Source organism: Cololabis saira, chromosome 17 (genome assembly GCF_033807715.1).
Source record: "Cololabis saira isolate AMF1-May2022 chromosome 17, fColSai1.1, whole genome shotgun sequence".
Lineage (NCBI taxonomy): Eukaryota > Metazoa > Chordata > Actinopteri > Beloniformes > Belonidae > Cololabis > Cololabis saira.
This window is the reverse complement of record NC_084603.1, coordinates 30,078,065-30,099,607: the sequence shown is the minus strand read 5'-3', so window position 1 is coordinate 30,099,607 and position 21,543 is coordinate 30,078,065. Positions and strand designations below refer to the sequence as shown.

At 41.2% G+C, this 21,543-nt stretch overlaps 1 protein-coding gene across 6 annotated transcripts in view; it reads left to right on the top strand.

Annotated features, from left to right (window-relative positions):
- The window catches only part of ehbp1 (EH domain binding protein 1), a 155,631-nt gene that overhangs the window by 57,286 nt on the left and 76,802 nt on the right, over positions 1 to 21,543 (top strand). For all 6 annotated transcript variants that reach the window (XM_061746070.1, XM_061746068.1, XM_061746069.1 and 3 more), the window contains 2 exons: positions 14,958 to 15,136; positions 15,722 to 15,770. In XM_061746070.1, the coding sequence (XP_061602054.1) occupies positions 14,958 to 15,136; positions 15,722 to 15,770 (228 nt within the window). The remainder of the gene's footprint in view (positions 1 to 14,957; positions 15,137 to 15,721; positions 15,771 to 21,543) is intronic.

Sequence of the window (21,543 nt, the reverse complement as noted above, 5' to 3'; positions counted from 1 at the left end):
CCGTTTTGGTCAAGTCTCAAAAGCTTAAGAAAATATTTTGAGATCTGTGCAAGATGAACAGTTCCAATTGAAGAATTTAAAAAAATGAAATCATGACTTAAATACACAATGATGATCCGTTGGATCAAAGCCCCAACATTGATATGATGAAGCCTACTAATTTAAACTTTTTTTCATTTTTAGCGTCATTGACCACTACTTGGTGTATACTAGCTGTACTTTTCAGTGACGTGTCCCCGATGCTAGTATCTTTTGTTAACAAGATTCCCTCCTCTGGTCTTACCAGCCTGTCCACAGTCTCTTACTGATCATATCATATCTGGAATAGTTTTAGAGAGGCTTTTGGGTCCAACATGTTCCTGCAGCAATGTAGCAGTAAAACATATTCCTGCTGTGTCCTCATTAGCACTCCAAGCTTGTTCGTTGTCTTTGCCATATCTTAAGTTCCCTGTGTCAGGTTGAAACCTTCTCATATTGCAGTCTTGGTGGAATTTATGGTATTTTCCTGGGTATTACTCCGGCTTTGGAAAACTCAGCTGTTCACATACACAGATGTATAATAATTCCTTTCCTCCCCCCCGTCATAAAAAGACTTACATCTTTGTGTTGTGTGCGCTTGTGCCTGCTGTGAAGGATATGTTTTGATCCAGTTACTGTAATACAGCTATCATTTTTCCACCTCTTCTTCTGTCAAGTTCACAAGTTAAGCACTGCGAAGTGCTCCCTCTCTTCAATACCCGCGCCGACTGGTGTAAAAGGGCCTTCCGCAAAGCGCCTCTTGTAATCTGTCTTTAGTAAGTCCTCCTTAGTTTTATCTGCCAGGGATTACCTCACAAGCTGCAAGCAGGAGAGAACGAGGGAGACGCAGAGCACGAGAGAGGGAAATGAAAAGCAAGTCAAACAGAAAATGATGAAGATGGAACAAAATGAAACAAATCGCTTTGTAATCTCTGGAAAAAAAAAAGGAAAAAAAAAAAGAGAGACCTGCTTTTGAGTTGAAGGAAGTTTACCTCGACACTCATTTAGAGAGGGAATTGACTAATCCCTCCTTGATTGATGCCTGCTATGAGAGGCTCTATAACAGGCTAATAGGGCTTATGAGGATGACCAGAAAGTCCTTTGTGCGCCTGTTCTTGTGTGCGTGTGTATATGTGAATGAACCAAACCTTTTTTGTTTTGTGTGTCCTTCCATCCAGTGGCCGCAGAGGCCATGGGTTTGAATGACATAGCAGCCGAAGAACGGGTAACTTTATCTTAATCTGGTCTTAATCTGCCCCAGTCCTCCATGTGTGTGTGTGTGGGCTTAAACCCAGAAGGAATCAGGATTTTCGGGCTGATTTTTGAGGGGGCTTGGGCTGAGGAGAAAGATGCCTGTGCACTTGAAGACCTTCAGACCTCCAGCGGGCCCGAGACCCCCCGCACATTCTTAAGACCACACTCTCCTGGTATGCCAAACCCACCTCCAGTCTTCTGTAATTGTCCCTTGAAACATTTTTCTTTAAATTAAACCAGACATAATCCATCATTTTAAAAAGAAACTAGGAAATGTCTAATGGGTGAGTCAGAGATTTATCTTTTAATTTGTGCATTTGTTTAAATATGTATGAATGCTTTCTCTTGCACTCTGTATGTGACTGTAGAAAGGAGAATTGGTGTAGAAATGATTAGACTTAAATTACATCTTTATGAAGTCCTCACACACTCCCCTCTCAAGGACTGGTGTGATTTGTATAAAGTGATGTGCAAAGAAAGCACACCCTCTCTCAACTAAAGTTTTATGTATCAGGACATACTTTACTTTTTTGCAATGTATAAGTTTACCTCTTGACCCCATCTGAAAAAGCGATACAGGTTAAAGATAGGTAGCATCAACAGATGTGCCATCATCCAGAAATCACTTACCCCACTTCTAACACTTTTGTATTTTTATCGTCATGATCTTAAAACATTACATAACTGTTAAATCTGACATGTTTCTCATTATTTTTAAGTTTTCACGTTCATAACTGCCTTGAATGTTTTCCAGTTCATGGACATCCTTTCTTGCTATAAGGGGTTGGACTTGAAACTCTTTAGAAATGACTCACCAAACAGTAACCAGATTGATGAGCACCCCTCCCAGATTAATCGATAGGAACGGTTGCTTCACTAAGGTTTTATAGGGGAACTTGTTGGCCATCGCTTATTCACCATTCCCAGGATCCGCTGGAACACTTTTTTTTTTTAAAGGTTTTAAAATGCCTGTACTTTTAGGCGACAGGAGAAATGTGTTCTAAGTAAAACACAGAGTTGCAGTCTAAAAGATCTTTAAAGAAAGTAAACATACCTTGTGTGCCACAGACTCCCCCCAAACACAAGGGGGCACATAATACCTCTTAAACACTTAAGTTGGCTTTATTAAATGTTGGGTCTTCAGCTGGGAAAAACACTTTTAGTCAATGGTTTTATCAAATAGCACAACCTGAATTTAATGTTTTTAAGTGAAACTTGGTTAGACCAAAATAACAGTCAGCTGTTCTCATTGAGTCGACCCCTCCTAAATACAAATACAGTTTTATTTAATGAACCATTTCAATGTAAGCAGTTATCTCCTGGACGTTTTCAGTCTTTTGAATACGTGGCTGTACAGCTAAAGGCCTCATCCAGAATCCTGTTTTCTGAATTTTTACATGCCCCCCCCCAAATACTGTGTACACTTTTTTTGGTGAGCTCAGTGAACTAGAGTAACAATCTGGACTTTGGGCTGACTATGCATCTGACTCTGAGCATTTCAAAGGTTAGTGTGTCCGATGTGGGCCTGTCTGATCACTCCTGTGTCTTCTCTGAGAGGACGATTTCAGTGCACACAAATCTTTGAACAGCAATGATCACAAAACGGTGTATAACTGAAAACAGTAGTGAGATCTTTAACCAGGTCACCTCTCTTACACCTGCCCTGTCTGGGGGCTCAGTCGATGAGATTGTCAATAGCTTCAATGCTAAAGTCTTAAACGTTATGGATACTGTTGCTCCCATTAAGATGAAGGTTATCTCTGGAAGGAGGAAGTCTCAATGGTGAAATTCCACACTGGTGAAAAATGGGAAAAGAAAGAGTCGGAAAGCTGAGTGCAGATGGAAAAAAAAAAACAACCTCCGGGTTCATTATGACATCTATGAAGAGAAACTTTACTATTATAACTTACAACTGAGGAATGCAAGGAAGTCCTACTTCTCTGACATCATAACCAAAAACAGTCGTAATGCTCGGGCTTTATTTGCTAAAGTTGACAGGCTAACAAACCTTTCTGTGGCAACGGAACTTCATCCCATTATGACCGGCAATGACTTTGCCAAATTGTTCACAGACAAAATTTAAAATATTAAACAAGCATTTGGGGCATCAGCAGCAGGTTCAGCAGATGTACCGTGTTCAAACATTGACACAATTTCATCCCATTAACAGCAAAGACCGGGACGACATCTTATGTCAGCTGAACTCCTCTTGCTGTTTAGACATCCTCCCAACACGCTTTTGTTTTTCAAAAAGGTCTCAAAGATTTTGGAGTCAGACCTGTTACTGATCGTGAACTTGTCTTTAATGTGAAGTTTGTTCCCAGAGCCACAGCTGTAATTAAACCTCGGCTGAAAAAGGACAATCTTGACTGGACACAAATGAAATACAGGCCCATCTCATATCCCATGTTTACGTAACATCATTGAAGAAGCTGTTTTCAAAAGCAAAATAACTTTTTAACTCAAAATAAGTGCTGTGATGTCTTCCAGTCAGGTTTTGGACAGCACCACAGCACTGTGAAGCTCTGAGCCAAGTGTTTAATATGCTTGAATACAGAGAGTGGACAAATGTCAGTGTTAGTTTTGCTGCATTTGATACAGGTGATCACCATATTTTACTCAAACCACTGGAGAACTGGGCGGGTCTATCTGGAACTGTACTAAACTGGTTACAAACATACTTACAGAACAGGAAGTACTTTGTGTCAATAGTTAAGGTTCCATCCTGGGACCTCTTCTGTTTAACATCTACATGCTCCCACTGGTACAGATTATAAAGAACAAAATAGGTTACCATAGCTATGTAGATTATATGCAGGTATATATAACAATGTCACCAAAACACCAAGTATGTTTAGTTAGTATTGACTGGCTTCTACTTATTCTGAATTCCTTGGGAAGGAATACAAATTGTACTTGTTTTTCTCAGACTGCTTCTGCATTTTGGCTCAGTTTTTCTTAGACTATTGAACACACATTGTAATATGTGGTGTTGTACATATGAATATATATTTTAAGCTCCTGTAAAGATTACCTAACTTTCTTTTTCTTTAATTGAATCCTGGTGGTGGCATCACACGTAGCATCATTGTTTTCATTTCTGAGATTTGCTCTCTTGTTTGGATGTAACGCACCAGTCTCATGGACTTGAAGATGGGTTTCTCTAAACTGTGACTTTCTGAATTTCCACCAAGGTCTAAATTCTCCTTAAGATTAGGCAAATTAGTTCACCGAAGTATGGAAAAACAATGTCTGGCCTCACACACAGTCACAGTTGAAAAGAGGAAATTCACTTCAGTTGCTTTCACACTTGATGTTTCCAGAGGGTTGTGCTGAGTTGCTGCTGTTTTTATTTGTGCATTAGGATGTAAATGCTATGAAACAGCCAGAAATTGTCCTTTTAATTGTCTGTAGCCCCTTTCACACAGCCAGTTCGAGGCGGGAACGTTGCGCCTTTAAGCCGCCTCGCTGTTCTGTGTGAAAGTCACGGAGGCGGAATGGGGGGGCCAAGTGGCCCCACCAATAAGCCGGCAGCGGAGGTAGTCACAGAGCCGTCACAGAGACGAAACGGGGTCTGTGTGAATGACACAGCCGGCATGCCGCTGACATGACGGTCGGACTGACGCTGTCGTCACGCCTCTGATTGCGGAACGCCGGCATGCTGTGTGAATTTACAGACGGGAGCGGCGTTATGCCGGCGTTGTATGGTTCTGTGTGAACCAACAAAGGCGGCGTATTGGCAGGACTTCTTTACACCAATATTGCGGAATCTCTGTGTGAAAGGGGCTTGTGATTCATTCTCAGTCTCAGATTACACTTTTTTAAGCTCACTTGCTGCGTAGCATCATCTCCGGCTGATAGAAAACGTTACCTACCGTTATAAAATGCATATACTGTTCAAATGCAGGAGAAGAAGTGGAGTAATCAATTGTTTTGGATGCTGTGTTGTGAGAATGCACAATTTAGAAACGGAGGATCATACTGTATGTTTCACAGAGTGCAAGAACCTGCAGTGGTGGGAATTGTCCTTAAAGAAGCGGAAAAAATAACTAACACCATGTTACAACCAAAAACGTAATAACGGCCAATAACGTAACAACTGCCAATAATGTAATAATTTTGGCCATTTCAAATGTAATAAAGCCAATAGTGTAATAATGTGCCAATAATGTAATAAAACTTTTGAGTCAATAATGTAATAACTTGTTGCCGATAATGTAATAATTTTGTAATAATTTTTTAATACCAGGCCAATAACGTAATAACCAGCCAATAAAGTAATGCCTTATTACATTATCGGCAAAAAGTTATTACGTTATTGGCTCAAAAGTTTTATTACATTATTGGCACATTATTACACTATTGGCCTTATTACATTTGAAATGGCCAAAATTATAACGTTATTGGCAGTTATTACGTTATTGGCCATTATTACGTTTTTGGTTGTAACACACCACACCAGCTTTTTTTTTCTCTCTTCACCAGTTAATACATGTTGCCCATGTTTTTGGAGGCAGTTTTATGCTGGATAGTTGGTAGATGGCAGTAATTACTACACATTCTGGCAAAAATAGTTTGGCTAAAGTAAAATTTCTAACACTTGGAGATGTTTGAGGGTGTTGAGGGTATCAAATAGTTAAGAATTTCAGATGTACATGTTATTTAAAGACCCCAGCTGGGTCATAGACATAGAAGATTGTCATATTTTTATCTCGTCCAACACAACTTACAGTATATAAAATATATCTAACTTCTGTTAAAAAAACTGCAATAAAGTGAACAACAAACAAGACAAAAGTGAGTCATCCTGCACCCAGTTACTCAGATTTGTTGATCTTCACAGAAGGTTGTGCAAATTTTCTTTATTTACTTTTGTCAAGCAAAGAGCTGATGCAACAAGGAAAGGCAAGTTTATTTGTATAGCACATGTCATGTACAAGACAATTCAAAGGGTTTTACAAAAAAAATATTTTTAAAATTGCATTCAAACATTAAAGAGTTTAAAAGCAGAAATTAAAGACAGTCAAAAGAAGTAAACCAATGAGATGCAAGAAATGCAGGTTGTAGTGCATTATTGGAGATTACTGAAATGCAGCAATATATAAAAAGGTTTTCACCCTTAACTTGAAGCAAATGAGAGTTTCCGCAGCCCTGATGCATTCTGGGAGTTTGTTCCACAGATAAGGAGCATAAACCTGAAAGCTGCCTGACCGTGTTTGGTTCTAACTCTGAGGGTTCTGGTTGGTTCGTCATGGACCGGGAGGTCAGACATCACAACAAGTGAAAGGTGGATCTTAAAGAATAATTGGTTGATGTCTGACCTGAATGTTTGACAGGGTGAATTGGTGGCAGCGGTACATGGTAGGAGGGGGGTGTGTTCCTGGCATGTTTTCCAATTATTTTAAGGAGTACGGGTTACAGGGCTGTCCTTATTGTATTTCTAGTTTAAAAACTCTCCACAAATTCTCCATTGGCATCAGATCAGGACTGCAGGCAGACCAGTTTAGTATTCATACAATTTCCCTCCGTAGCCATGTCCTTGTAATATGAGCAGAATGCTGTTTGGTATTGTCTTATTGAGAAATGAATGAATGTCCCTGAAAAAGATCCTGAAGGCAGCATATCTTCTTGCAACATCTCAGTGTATTTTTCTGCATTAAAGCTGCCATCAAAAACTGTAAATGAACTCCATCAAGGGCACTGATACTACACCGTAGCAATACAGAGCCTGGTTTTTGGACTTGTTGCAGATATCCGTCTGAATGGTCCTTGGTTTTGTCCTGGAGCATCAACATTCATTTTACCTGACCATAATAAACATTTCTGTTGTGTGATGATCCTTCCCAAGTCCTTGATTTCATTGAGCTGTGTCCTAACTATAATATTAATTTGAATCAAGCAACATGGTAACGTTAAATGAATTATCCATAGATATAAGTTGTTTCACAAGAGCTATAAATCCATGTTTACTAGTGAGTGCCTTATCTATCTCAAAACTGCATTTTTACTTCCTGCATGATCTGCTCTCAGTCTTTCTGTCTTCTCTTCTAGTACTTTTCCCCTCTTTTTCACAGCCTCCTCGTAGCCCTTCCCCAGCACTGCTCCCTTCTTTAGTATGTGTGTGTTGTTGCATGTGTATTCTGATTAGGAGTCAAAGGGGTGACTTTGTAATTATGTTCATTTTAATTGGCTGTGCTATCACCCCTTTCATCACTTTGGAGCCCATGCTGCGCTGGACAATGGCAGCCTGTGGTGCTGCTCTGTTAACCCCTCCCCACACGCACCCTGCGACCACACACACACACTTACCTGAGAACACGCACACCTACATTCTCTCTACCTCAGAACTTAATTCCTGAAGTGGCCTTCTTAATGAGTTTTCCCTGCCCGGGCTGAGATTAATTGATAAATAGCATTCTTATCAGCACAGCTGATCTCTGAATCCATTGCACCTCTAATTTGTTTGTTGAAGATGGAACCTAAAGGAGATTAATACGGTATAGATTTATAAAAGCAACCCTTTCTCTCCCCTTTTTCTTGAAGTCTCGCTCTGAAATTTTAACTTTTGACAAACTAGTTGAGACATGATCTGAGTGCGTAGTGGGGAAGTGGGTAAAGCGATTCGTCCAAAAAAGGGGTTTATAATCTTAGTATGTCTGCGATGCCCGGGAGGGAACACGCAGGCATGTTAACTGCAGTATAAGTGATGTCCCATGCTGCCTAACTGCATCCCGACGTCTGTGCCATCCCTCCCCGAACCACACACAATCCTTACCACATAGTCAGAGACGCACGCTCCATCTCCTGCCCGTCCTACGTGTCTCTTTATTTTTTTGTCTCCCCCCCAGCTAAAGCTAATTTGCAGAGGCGTGAGTGTGGGTAATGCTGCTGCTGTTTCCATGACAAGCTAAAGCCAGTGCTTACAACGCATTATGCCCTACGTTGCATGTTAGGCGAGCAAGCGAGCGATTGGGCACACTGCAAGCTGGCACACTGGCTCCTTGTCTGCCGTCTCCTCCTCCAAACTGTGTTATTCCATCATGCCTTTTTTTCTTTTTCTTTTTTTTATGAATGGTTTTTTAATTTCAGTTTCAGAGTCTTATCTTTCCTCTCCTGTTCTTGAATTGTTTTTTTCCCCTCCTTTTTTGGTTTTGCATGCCTCTGAAGCAGAATGGGCCCTGGAATCAAAATGGTCCTGGAAAGGCAAACAGCCTTTTCTGATTATTGCGTTTTTGCATCTTGCTAGCCAACTGCCGAGAGGCCTCTGTCTTTGGCTTCCAAGTTGACTGCTAGACGGGAAGCATATCTTTTTCAAAGTGAATCACTAACATTCCTCCTCCACCATCACGATGAATGCATTTACATGTTTTTGTCAACTTAATACATGGTATGAAGATTAGTTAAACAAATGTGGGGACAAATAGTCGAATGATACTGAGCTTGCGGCTGAAGAGTTTAGTTTCTGGCTCTAAACGAACAGGTTCAGTCTGTAAAACCTTTCTGGGAATGCAACTTTTACTTCCGATTTAATGGTTTTATTTTTCCACCGGCTCACACAAAAAGTGAAGTCTGACTTTACCAAACAGTATCTACATGCACAGTCACACATTAACGCACGCCCACTGTTTCCCAGGGCTCTCTCTGCAGAGGGACCCCCTCCTTGCTGCGATTACGACTGTAATATGACATTACCTTTGTATGTTAATGTGTATTATTTTTCACGCTCCATTTGCTCGCCTCTCCTGTTCCATGCTTTTTACCTCCCCTCCCTCATTTCCCCATTGTTCCATCCACTCCACATAGCCATTTACATAATTGAACTTTTGATTGGACCTAGCTGCATCTCCTCTGCGGTCGTGGAAGAAAGGTATAAAATCAGAGGCCCATTTTCATGGGTAAGATGGTTTGGTATTTCAAAGTGATCATTTTTCTTTCCACTTCTCTTTTTCTAATGTGAAGATGTTGCACATAAAAAGCTCAGATTAAAGACATTTGCTTGTTTTGATTCAAAGTACAATTCAATAATTGAGCTTGTGAGTAGTTGGAGAGCGATTTTTCAGTAATAGGACGGAAAGACCAATGAATAAAGCCTTTACAGCATCCTCCTCACGTTAACTGCTGTGCATGTTTTTCATGCATTGTTTGACGACTTTGTCTAAATGCAATTATACATGCAGCACAGTATCACAACATGTCCTTACATTGCACTTGAAGCTATTTTCATTTAAAGCAAGTCTGTGTTTATACATACTTCGCAGTACATTTATGTGTGTGCATGGACTTTTTTTTTTCTTTTTTGCTCTAGGCTCCCTTGAGCGGATTACAAGTTTTAAAGAGTATGAGATCCAACACCTCCTCAAATCTGACACTCTGACACTGTTTTGAAGCCTCAAAAGTGAGATTGGAAAGACATTGAAGCTCTTTTCTCTCCACAGAGTCGTGGGTTTATGTCATTGGGTTGAGGCCAGTTAAGTTCCCATTGAAGCGTCATGCCCCAGAGGGAGAGACAAAGCTGCCACTTAAAGCGTTTTACTTGCATCTTTTTTATGACTGAGAAAGGCCAGTTTTAGTGGCTTCCTTCAGTTTTTAAATGTTACCTTCTAACTTTGTTTATTTCATCAGTTTTCATTTGGGCCAGCAGGGAAGCTAGAAATTCAGAAATAATATGCAACAAGAATAACTCCAATTTGCTTAAGTGATGGGATAACTACTAACCTTTTAACCAAGGTGTTTCTTTTACTGCTGTATGAGAAGTGGCAGTACGTCACAAAACTAATGTCTTTCTGGAGTCATAGTTTTAAGAATTTGTTGTTTTGCCATGAAAATTCAGATCGAGCCAACAGGCTTTTGTGTTATGTGAAGACGGCAGTGAATGGGAGGAGATGGAAATATTGATAAAGAGAGAAGCTTTAACTGCAGCTCAAATCAGCTTTTCCCCACCGCTGCTGTGCGTCTGTTTACATGGCTGCAGCGGTTGAGACGTTTGATAGTGATAAGTACATGATATTTGATGTGATTTAGTCAGATTGCTCTTCAAAGGTTTCAATCGAGGCAACTTGACTTCCTTTTCTCAGTTCTGAAAACGTTTCATGTGGAGCCCCAAACTTTCCTGCGGTGGTTAAAAGGCACAATATACCTTTTATATCCTGGTATTTTCATGTACACGATGCTCAATTCAAAGTCAAAGATTCAAAGGCCTGTGTCATATTATAGGACTGTTTATCAACCCAGATTTAGAAGTGAGAAATTTAGAGCCGAGACATGATTATTTTGTTTTAAAACAATGAGAGAAGTAAATAAGTTACTAATCTGGAAATAAAAGCCAAAATAAATGACCTTTTTAAAAAGTAATCTGGCCTGTGGACTTATGTGGAGGTCCACAGCTGTGCAATATTAATGCAATGCATTTTTTTTAAATTGATATTAGGAAAAAATGAATAAGATTAAAAAGCAAAAATATCCAGCTGTCAATATGATGTACATAAATAAAAGCTGTACTAAATAAAGTATCTTTTTCAAAGAGACAAATAAATTAGAAAAGGGACGTCTCTGAAACGTCTTCTTACAACATGCATAACAATACTCTCAAGTCCGTTTTTAAGACATTGTTAATCTTTAAGTCTGATTTATACTTCTGTGCAGCAGCTGCAGATGTGCACGGCGCCAGCACAGTCACTGGCGTTTATCCTTCTTCATACATACTGCGTTCTGTAAAAGCCAGGAGGGAGTAGGGAGAACATCCCAACTCCACACAGAAAGTTACAAACCAGGCTCCGACCCGGAAAACCTCTCGTTGTGAAGCAAGTGTTGCATCATTGCTCCATCTTAAATCAGGCCGGTTAATTAAATAAAGGAATACACTTTACATTTTCCCTGGCAGATATATATACAGTAGTAGCTATTGACATTTTGCCCAGATTTACAGTCAAGGTAACACAACTGGTCTAATGTCAACTTTTTAAAAATTCCTTATAATTATTTTATAGACAGTTTCACCGACCTCTCCCGTAATTCCAGATCTAAGATCGTCTCACACTCTCTCAAATTCATCTTTCTGACATCAGAAATCCCCCCGACACCAGCACCAACAGTGACCTGGAAGCTCCACTACCGGGTTTCCTCCTATCTTCTCATTCAGGCGCTATAGTGAGCTTAACCCCCCCCCCCTTCCGCCCCTTCCCTCTAACATCCTTTTCCCATCTCCCTTTTTTTTGCCTTTTCTTTACCCCGTTAGATGGATGTTGTTGACACTGAGGCATCTGGAATAATGGAATCTCTTGTCAGGGGCTTGTATTTTCTGCCCGGGCTGTTAGGGTTGTGTATAATAGTAGCAGAGGAAGAGGAAGAGGGGAGGTTATGTGCCACTGATAGTAATGAAGGTTGCCTTTTCATTTTTTAATATGGAATGTTTGTGGGCCGAGGCAATGCTCTCCGCTAATCCTACCCTCAAGCTGAGCTAGCTACATGACTGTGTCAATGTTACACACACTCACACTCCCAGTGACATTCACACAGACAGATAAAAGACAACACACGCACACACACACACAACCGTGCACACCTTCCTTTAGGCAAGACAGCAAACGCTTTGATAAGTCTGGGTGCATTTCTGCTCCTCATGAAAATTTCACTCCTCCCGTGTTTGTGTCTCTAGGAAATGCAGTGAAATTCACAGTTCCTGTTAAAGATGAGATGGTGTTTGTCTCGTATGTGATGCATATGAAAGCTTGAGCGACGAGATGCATTTGTAGAGCTATATCAGGAATGTTTTAATGGAACAACCAGGATCAGTTTTGGTTCCTGATGAACTGCTAGATGGATGGATGGCATACTGCTTCTGGTCTGTCAGGATTCCTGCTCTTTATTTATTTATTACTTGGTTTAACAAATCCTCCAAACTTGAGAAAAATTTGTCTCTTACAAATTTCAATCCTTTTAAAGTACAAATTATGCTTCACTTTTATATTTGTGTGTGAATGTTCATTTTCTCTTTGCCAAGACTTCTATGTGGGTACGTGGATGTTTGAGCACAGGAGTCTGAAAGACCATTTAACAGGATGCTTTTTGCACCGGCAGTACTATTTAAGTGTGTGTGTGTGAGTGTGTGTGAGTATATGTGTGTTTTCCGCCGGCTAAGGTAAAGGGTCTGCAGCACTGGAGTGTGCTGTGTGTCTAATTGCTTTAATAGCACCTGGTCTCTAATCCCAGGTAATTAGAGCGCTCAAATTAGACAGCTACTTTCAACTGTCACTTGAAAAAGCAGAAGGGGAAGGCCTGGAGGAAGACCCCTCCACACTGACAGTCACAGACTGATAAATGTTCTCGTTTTAGAGGCACAAACGGAATACGAGTAAAAAAGGAGCAGATGTAGTTCAGCTGGCCCAAAAAATAGAGTTGAGTTTGTGTGTGCACAATGGTTTTTGGTCTGAATGCAATAATAACACTGCCTTTAATCACCTTAAATAATCAGTTTAAGATGACAGAATGTATCTTAGGTGTCCTTTTTTTCCCCCACACAGTTGTGACCACGTTCTAATTGTTATCGATTGTGTTACTTTTTCTCCACATTCCCTCTGTTTTTCTTCCGTGTGTCGTCCTGGCACGAACGTATTGTTGAGGCCTCCTAAAACGTGTCTGAAGAAGCTGTGGGGAAAGGTTAAGGTCCTCTTTTAAAGATGAGCCGGAAATGTCAAGTGTGTGCCCCTCGGGCTGTGTGCTGCTGTATCCCCGTGCAGCCACTGCTACAGGGAGCTGCACGACACACGCACACATACGCACATGCACTGCGGTACAAAGGTTAGCAGTTGCTATTAGAGATGTCCTCCAGACTCTTTCATCTGCTTTGCCCCTTCTGGCATCTCAGTTGGCTCCGGGCGCGTGGACATAGGTTAAAGTACAACAATGGATGTACGGGACACATCCAGGTGCTCGTGGTCTTTAGGCGGCTGCTGGAGATTGTCTCGTCACTCGTTCCTGCCTGCTTATATTCAAAGCCAATCATAGTGCAGTATCCTTAAATCTGTCAGCAGGAAGGTTTGACGTGGTTAATAGTGCCAAAGGTTACGCATCTTTATACAAAGTCTGTTTTATGTGCTGATCAGACAATCCAAAAATCCCAAATCTTTTGGGTTCACCATTAATCCCTATCACATCTTCCGGTTTGGAGTGATGCCATTAAGCCGTTTTCTTCCATAGGGTTTTAATTTACGAGTGAAACAAAGTCTCGTGCTCCTTGCTGCAGCCCATCCACACCTCCTTTAAGTTGTCATGTGTTCTTCAAAAGGATTAATCAAGCTCAATTCTGCATGCCCTCATTCAGTATTTTTTTTTTTCCTCCCAATTTTCAAGTGACAAATGTGTCTTAAGTCTCGACTCTCATGACTTGTCTCTATTTTTCCATTCATGCAGCAGCAGGAAGCTGCCAACAGAGGGGGTTGGTTGGCCACCTTAAGCGTTGCATGGGGACTGAAGCTCTGTCAGATGCAGTGAGCATTAATAAAACTAGTTATGGTGGTCAGTATCATGGCTTTTATTCACCTGCTGCAGATAAATTAAAGTTTGGACTCAACAGTCTCATGTTATAAACTTTAACTGGCTGCGAGCGAAGCAGCATGATGGTTTGTTTGTTTGCTGCTTTCATTTAATTAACTGTTTTACTGGAGAATGTAAAATAAAAACAGTGTACAGAAAAGGTGACCCCAGAGTGGCAGTATGTTAAACGATGGATTAATTTTCCACTCAATTTATATAATTTGCAGTGCAAACATTTAAAGTCAGACGCATTGATTACCCTTAGATAACCCTTGTAAACATATTATGTCATATAATTAGAACTACATCTTATCTGACAAATGTGAATGTCTTTGTCTTTTATACAAAACCAATTTGCACTTGAATTTTGAAGAAATTCCAGTCTTTTTGATGACTGACCTCTAATGGGTTTAATCAAATCTCTTTGACACTTATGTCATTTTCCCTCAAAATGATCTGAGAGAATTAGCTCGTATCAGTCCTTCCATAACCAGATTAGTGAACATCCAGCTGAATAATCAGAATAGCACTGGTTTCTGCTGGCTGTGGGAGGAAGACCAGTGCCTCCACACGACTGAGGATTTGTGGGATTTGAAGTCTGGGAGAGGAACGGCTCCTAATGGCGAAGGCTTTCAACCCAGATAAGACTTCAAAGGCAGAGCTAATTAATAAGATGTTTACATTATTCATGGTCATACGCTGCTTTCTGAATGACCCTCCATTATGATGTGTGTCTGCTTGTGTGTACGTTCATTGATGTGGGGGTTCATTATATCCCAGTATGGCATGCTAATTGGATGGACTTTGGTTGCCAAGTTTAAAAAAAAAAAAAAAAAAAAAAAAAAGTAATAATCATTAAAATAGAAAATCAATCCAAATTTTCATTTATGGTGAAATAATAAAACCAAATTTTCATTCTTTGTGACATAATGAAATATGTAGCCAGGAGTAAAGGTGTGTCTGTAGTGACTCATAGCATATGGGAAGGTGCTGCACGTGTCTTACCTGTCAGAAACACATTGTATTATATGTAAACGCTGCATTCATGCGCTCAAATTTGTGGTGTAATATTCCCCCCCCTCCCCAAAATTCACAAACTCACATGTTTCCCTCTTCCTCCCCCCTCTGCCTCCTCCTCTCCTCTCTGCCTGCAGCTCAGCCCCGTCCCCAGCCCGGTCCTGGGAGGGAAACCCAACGCCAGCCAGTCCCTGCTGGTGTGGTGCCGCGAGGTAACCAAGAACTACCGCGGGGTGAAGATCACCAACTTCACCACCTCCTGGAGGAACGGCCTGGCTTTCTGTGCCCTCCTGAACCATTTCAGACCCGAAACAATGTACGAGCCGCACTCACACTAACTGAATGCTACCTTTTTCACACCTCGGAAATGTAATTACCATGTTCGCACAGTTAACCTGTAATCATGGTGTGCTTATTGTTAATGCTGGTCTGCAGGACTAATATGACTGATGTATATGCATTTTATGCACACACATAGCGTCGTTTTTTTCCACCAGCAGTAATCTCGTTGTTCATGCTTTCATGTGATTTTAAGTGTATGTGTGATTTCTTAAATGTTTACCATTAAATGCTTGATAAGGATATAAAAGAACACCCCATTGGGGTCCATCAAAAGAGCAGAGACGAGGATAATTTATTAAAACTCTGCTCTGTGTACACGTGTGTTTATGCTCTTCTGCCTTTGCACTCCAGTGTGATATTTTTATATATTTTCCACTCTATTAGTTCTGTTGATTGCGCTGCTCTGAAATTGCATGTTACAGTTCTAATACCATTACATGTGACGCATATTTAAATACACTTCTTTCTCCACTCTCTGTGTCTACTATTTCTTACTATTTTTCCCTCTCACCTTCTCCTCCATGACCCTCCCTGCTGTTTTTTTTTTTTTCTCCCCCAGAGACTACAAGTCACTCAATCCTCAGGATATTAAAGAAAACAACAAAAAGGTAAGAGCCAGCCACCGCTGGGCCCTTCTCTCCACTTATCTCCCTCCCATCCACATCTCCATTTGGCCTCATTTAGAGATCTGCCATTAATCCCAGGATATAGTGCTTCTGTGTTTACACAGTTTGAGGGGGGAAAGTTTGAAACACACAAAATATCCACACACATGCACTGCAGCAAGGATGTAAAGATGTTCACCTTTGCTGCATCGGGTGCGCCCGCAAGCATGACTTGCTCATCTCGTAGAGGTGAAACTCACCAGCTCAACTACCAGGAAAAAGCTCAGTAAAAAGCTACAGCCCCATGCAAGTTGGTGATGGAGATTTAAGATACACATTTGATTAATTTGTGCATGTTTGAACAGCATACGTTACAGGGTCCATGAGTTTATTAGACTGTACTACATTATTAGCTCTTTGGTTTTATTTCCGATTCTTGACTCTCAAATTAAAATCCTGTTCTTTCCAGAAAGAAAATGCACACATACCTACTTGTGCCCTTTGCTTGTATCATCATATCTGTGCATTCGCTGTTTCAGGTGCACATTTGCACAGCTCAACATTTTCTCCTTTTTTTCCCTCTGGCACATTTGCAAAACATACACATGCACACTGCAGTTTTGTCCCCTCCGTACGAACACTCCTATGTAGGCACGGCACACAGACGTCCCCTCTGTGGCCCTGGGGGCTACACAGAACGATATGCGTCAGGTTCCTGCAGCTTGATTTCCTCTTCTCATACACACTCTGGCTCAGCGATAACCTCTGCTGGCCCTGTTAGGCATGAATGCTACCCTGTTGACAATAACCATAGTGGAGGGAGAGCTAGAGACTCAATCCCATATCTTCTAACTGCCCTCACCTTCCTCCAGGTGCTGAAGTAGCCCTAAAGAAATTGGTCAGATATAAGTAATATGGGAATATGCCGTAGAAGGTGATAGCTAGCGAGCAGCTGCAGCACTGTGCAGAGTGTGCTGCCACCAGTTTCTCTGGAGAGGTCTAACTCCGGTGCTTAGGCAGGCTGTTTCTGTGCAGTGCATAGAGGGGACACAGGTTGAAATAAAAAAAGGAAATCCTGCTTCCAACTCAGATGTAGCTGTAAAGATTTTGCTCTGCATAAAATTTCTTCAGAGCATGCAAAACAGTTTTTTTTTTATAAAGTAAATGTATTATGTAATTCTTTTGAAATCTGTGGAAGAACAACAAAGCAAACAAATATCCTCAGTTTCTGAAGAATCTATGTGAAGATCGCCTAATTCAAAGTCCCAAATCCAAACACTGTTTTAAGAAGTTTCAGTCGAAGAATTTACAGTATCTTGGGTGAGGGGCACTGAGAAAAACGTGACATTTGTTTAAGTTGCTTTTTTTTATGGAGGAAAACGGTTAAACAAACCGAACCTCACCATTACCACTTTTTTTATGGAAACATAAGAGAGTTATATATGTCTGGAATATACTTGCAGTTAACAACGCGACATGTACTCATCATGGCTGCCATGCGTATCCTGCTTTCATTTAGCACATCGGTTGTGCACATCCTCAAAAACATATACGATGCATACATGACCTGCAATATACAGTTGACCACTAGTGGCGCTAATTCACGGCAAATGAACGGTTGGCACCGGTCACTAGCTCTGTAACCTGCTGCACTGGTGTAGCAGTCCCATGCGACGAGATGTCAAATTTTACAGTCTATTCAGCGTCTGTACAGTCAAACCCCGCCTTGATTTTGTGTCCACTGATTTCTCTGCTGCAACCGCAACAAGTCCAGTTCAACCCAGAGCTGGAAACCACTTGTGAGAATTTCACTGAGAATTATACATTTATTCAGAGAGAGAGAGAGAGAGAGTTTGCACATTTGTTCTAATGTGTTTGACAATTTTAATTTACACTTTTCACTTTGTGGCATCCTTCAGACTAATAAAATTAGTTATTTGAAAATTTTTGATCAATTTCTCACTCTTGCTAACCAAACTATATACCCATAACTACATATCTTTCAACAAACATTTATTTTCACTGAGAGTCAAAGCTATAACTCATCAACTCTGTTAGTTTGAAAATCGTGTTTTGAGATTCATATACTACTAACTTATATTTCCCCCCCGAGCTAAAGGGGAAAAAAAAGTGTTCATTCAGTTCCCACAATGTAGTTAATTTTTTAATTTGTATTTCCCCTTTTTAATAAGGATATGTTTGTTAAAAACAATTATTCCCTTTCCAACAGTTTCATTGTTGTATAATTTATGGTTGTCAATTCTCAACTTTTGGCATCGCCAAACAGCAAGTGAAATCCAGGCCTTAAGAGATGCACAATTGATTTAGCAGTGAATAAAGTTTTGAAAGACCAGACATAGTAAGGACTTAAACAACTCTTTTTCTTCAGGTCAGTATCAATTGTATCTGCGTTTCTACATGCATATCTCCCTACGTGGGGTAAGCCCTGCCCTCCCCTCCCCAGGCTAGATTCAGTTAAAAAAGAAAAATGAACATCTTCCAATTGTCTCTATCGGTGTGGCACTTGACAGGCAGTAAGATCTCACTTGCATCTTTTAATTTTCTGCTATTTCAACATGTTGAAATCAGGACTGGTTCCAACAGTGAGAGAGATTGCTCTGATCGGCTGCTCGGTGTAGTGAGTTCTGTCCATCAATGTGATGGTAACTTTATTTTTCAATACAAGACTGAATGCTTAAAAGAAAAGTGTAAGTTCAGGGCTCATCCTTGAGCCGCCCTGCTGAACAACCCTGCTGGGTGCATGAACACTGAATAGTTGGATGTTTCGTATTGGTGGGTTAAAGAAAGTGTTTGTATGTATCTGTATTTTTGTATATAAATGGTAGAAAAATGTAAGAGTGCTTTACTTTATGAATTCTTACACCAGGAAAAATCTAAGCAATAGTAATTATTTGCTTAATTCTACCGTTCCCCAGCAGGAGGGCTAAGGGATTTGTTCCACTGCAACCTGGGGTGTCCTGGTGCCAAGTGCACATGACATTCTTATTCTTGAATGTACGGTTGGTAATGGACAATCTGCGACGAGCACGAAAGTCTCATAACAAAACGCTGCTCGGGTTCTGATCAGAAGGGGACGTTCCTGCCAATCAGGCCCTTCCATCTCACCGTCAGTACCCACATGAGCTTTGAAGGGAGTCCCCAGTAGGAGCACTCTCCAGCACCCCACCCAAGGACTCAGAGATGGTGGGGTATTCTGAACTGCTGTTGGGTGCTACAAGCACAAACAATGGTCATCACCCATCCCCCCACCCGAAGGTGAAGGAAGCTTACCCTCTTTGTCACCAGTGTGAATGCCAATTTATAGGCACCAAGCCGCAGGGCAATGAGTATGCCCACCCCTGCACTGTGCCTCTCACTCTGGGAAACAGAGCCTAACCTCTTTCAAGGAGGGGCTGGTTCAGGCGATGCCCGTCCAGGCCCAATGGGCGCAGGCCCGGTCGCCAGGCGCTGTCACTTGAGCTCCCTACCGGGGAGGGGGGTATTTAAACTACTTTTTTTTTAACCAAAGTTATGTCCTCTTGCACTGAGATCATACATCTGACATGTGGATGAAGTTTTTGGGGTGTATTCAAGTGCTGTTTTAAAGTGGACCCATTATGAAAAACCTGTTTTCTCTTGCTTTAACATATATAAAGTGGTCTCCCCTCAGCCTGCCAACTCAGAGAAGGAGGAAAGCAACTAAATTCTGCAGTGTCTGTACAGCCGCCCGGATGATCCATCCAGTGTGATGTGGATCTACGAGCCGTTCAGATTCTGCTCCTGTCGTTACGTAACGACAGGAGCGCTGCGTGAAACCACGCCCACAACTAACTCCGCCGGCCGGAGCTTCCGCCATTTTTTTCGTAGCGGTGTATCGCGTCATTCGGGCAGCCAATCAGCACAGAGCCTCATTATCATAGCCCCGCCCACTCAGAATCCCGCATAGAGAAGGAGGTTAGAAACTGGGAAGATAAAGACATGGCTCAGAGGCTGAATTTCTAATTTATTTAGCAAAAACAATCAAAAGCTTGTTTTTAAGACATTGAAGGCCTGTTTAAAATAGGTATTAGGTGCCATAATAGGTCCCCTTTAACTATTTTGAACTGCTGCTGGTGAACCACTCTCATTATGGCCTTGCCAAGCATCGGTACAGGGGGAGGTGGTAGCCCAGTGGTTACAGAGGTGGCTTGAGCCCTGAGCAAGGCCCTTCACCCCACAACTGCTCCAGCTATAACTACAGATGGGTTAAAAGCAGAGTCCCAAATTTCCCCAAGGGGATTAATAAAGTGTCAAAGGAAAAGAAAATACTCGTACCTTCTACCGGTTTTCTGTAGCAGGGGCTTGGCACCACTGTTTACTGTAAAGCAGATTAATCCAAGAAACGCCTCGTGCAGTTCAGATTGTTCTTAAGTGGCTCGCGGTCAGAGATTGTAGCAGCAGTCGGCAGGGTGACTTGTTAAAAACAATTATAAAAAAATAAGTAAAGAGCCCCATTGATAAGTAAAAGCACTTTGACGTTCAGTTTGTATGGTTACCAACCCATGATTTATTTTTAGTTATTCATTTATTTTTTGTATACTTAAAGCAAAATTGACCCACATTTTCCATGTTGTGTAATAAATTCATAGTTTGTGATGAGTTTCTGGATGTTTGTAGAGTCATGTTGTATGAAATTCTGAACTAGAGATTTTGAAGTCTCCAGTTGTGCCACATATCTGAATTTCATTTGTTATTGTGACTTATTGCAAAGCAGCGACAGAGAGTTATTGTGTTACTCTGCTTTCTGTCGTGTCATCTAGCACTACGAGATTGTTGAACAAGAGACCAGAGACTGTATTTCCTGAAATAAAATACCGACCTCGCACCAGGCACGGTAGAAGACGGCTCAGCGTGGTTGGCTATGGACCCAGACAACCAATGAGAAAGGACGACTGGAAGAATATTGAAGAAGGAAATTCAAAGTTTTTAGATGCAGTCAAAATACAGTCAGTAGATATCATAAGGAGTTGGTATGAAACATATTGGCTGGACAGCAGAAATGTAAATGGACCAAAACAAGCTGCACCTCTGCTCATGGATGGACATTCCCCCTCCTCCTCTCAGTCTGTCTGTGAAGAATGATTGCAGTGAGCTCAGACTGTGCTGAATTATGACAGATAAGGGCAATCAATATTGGGGGTGTGTAGTTAAAAAAAAAAAAAAAAGAGAGAGAAAAAGAGGTGATTATTTAGAACATTTACAGTCTTGAGATGATCTATCATCAAAGGCTATGTTTATGTAGTTTGTAAGTGATTCAGTACATTTTGACACATCTTGTCTACTTTAGGATTTTGGAGTTCGAATGTATTGCGACCGCTTGCTTCTGTCTGTTTTTGTAGGTTTTTTTTTTTGTTTTTTTTTTCGTGTGTGTGTGTGTGTGTGTGTGTGTGCGTGTGTGTGTGTGTGTGTGTGTGTGTGTGTGTGTGTGTGTAATGAGGCCAAGGAGAAGTAATTTGTCATGCCATCTGATAGTGTTGCACCAAGCAACGGGATGAATTGCCCTGAGCACAACCGTGAGGGGTTGGGCTGAGGGGAGGAGGTGCTGATGATTGACAACGATAGATAGCTGTCAGTCACAGTGAGGGGGCAGGGGGGGGGCCGAGAGGGAGCAGGGAGCAGGAGCCCGGGGCAAACGGCGCTGACATTTAGTCCAAGCCCAAAGCTTCGTCAGGGAGATGGAAAGTGTGAACATTATTTTCCAACGTATATATGTTTTTACGTATTTCAGAACAAAAAT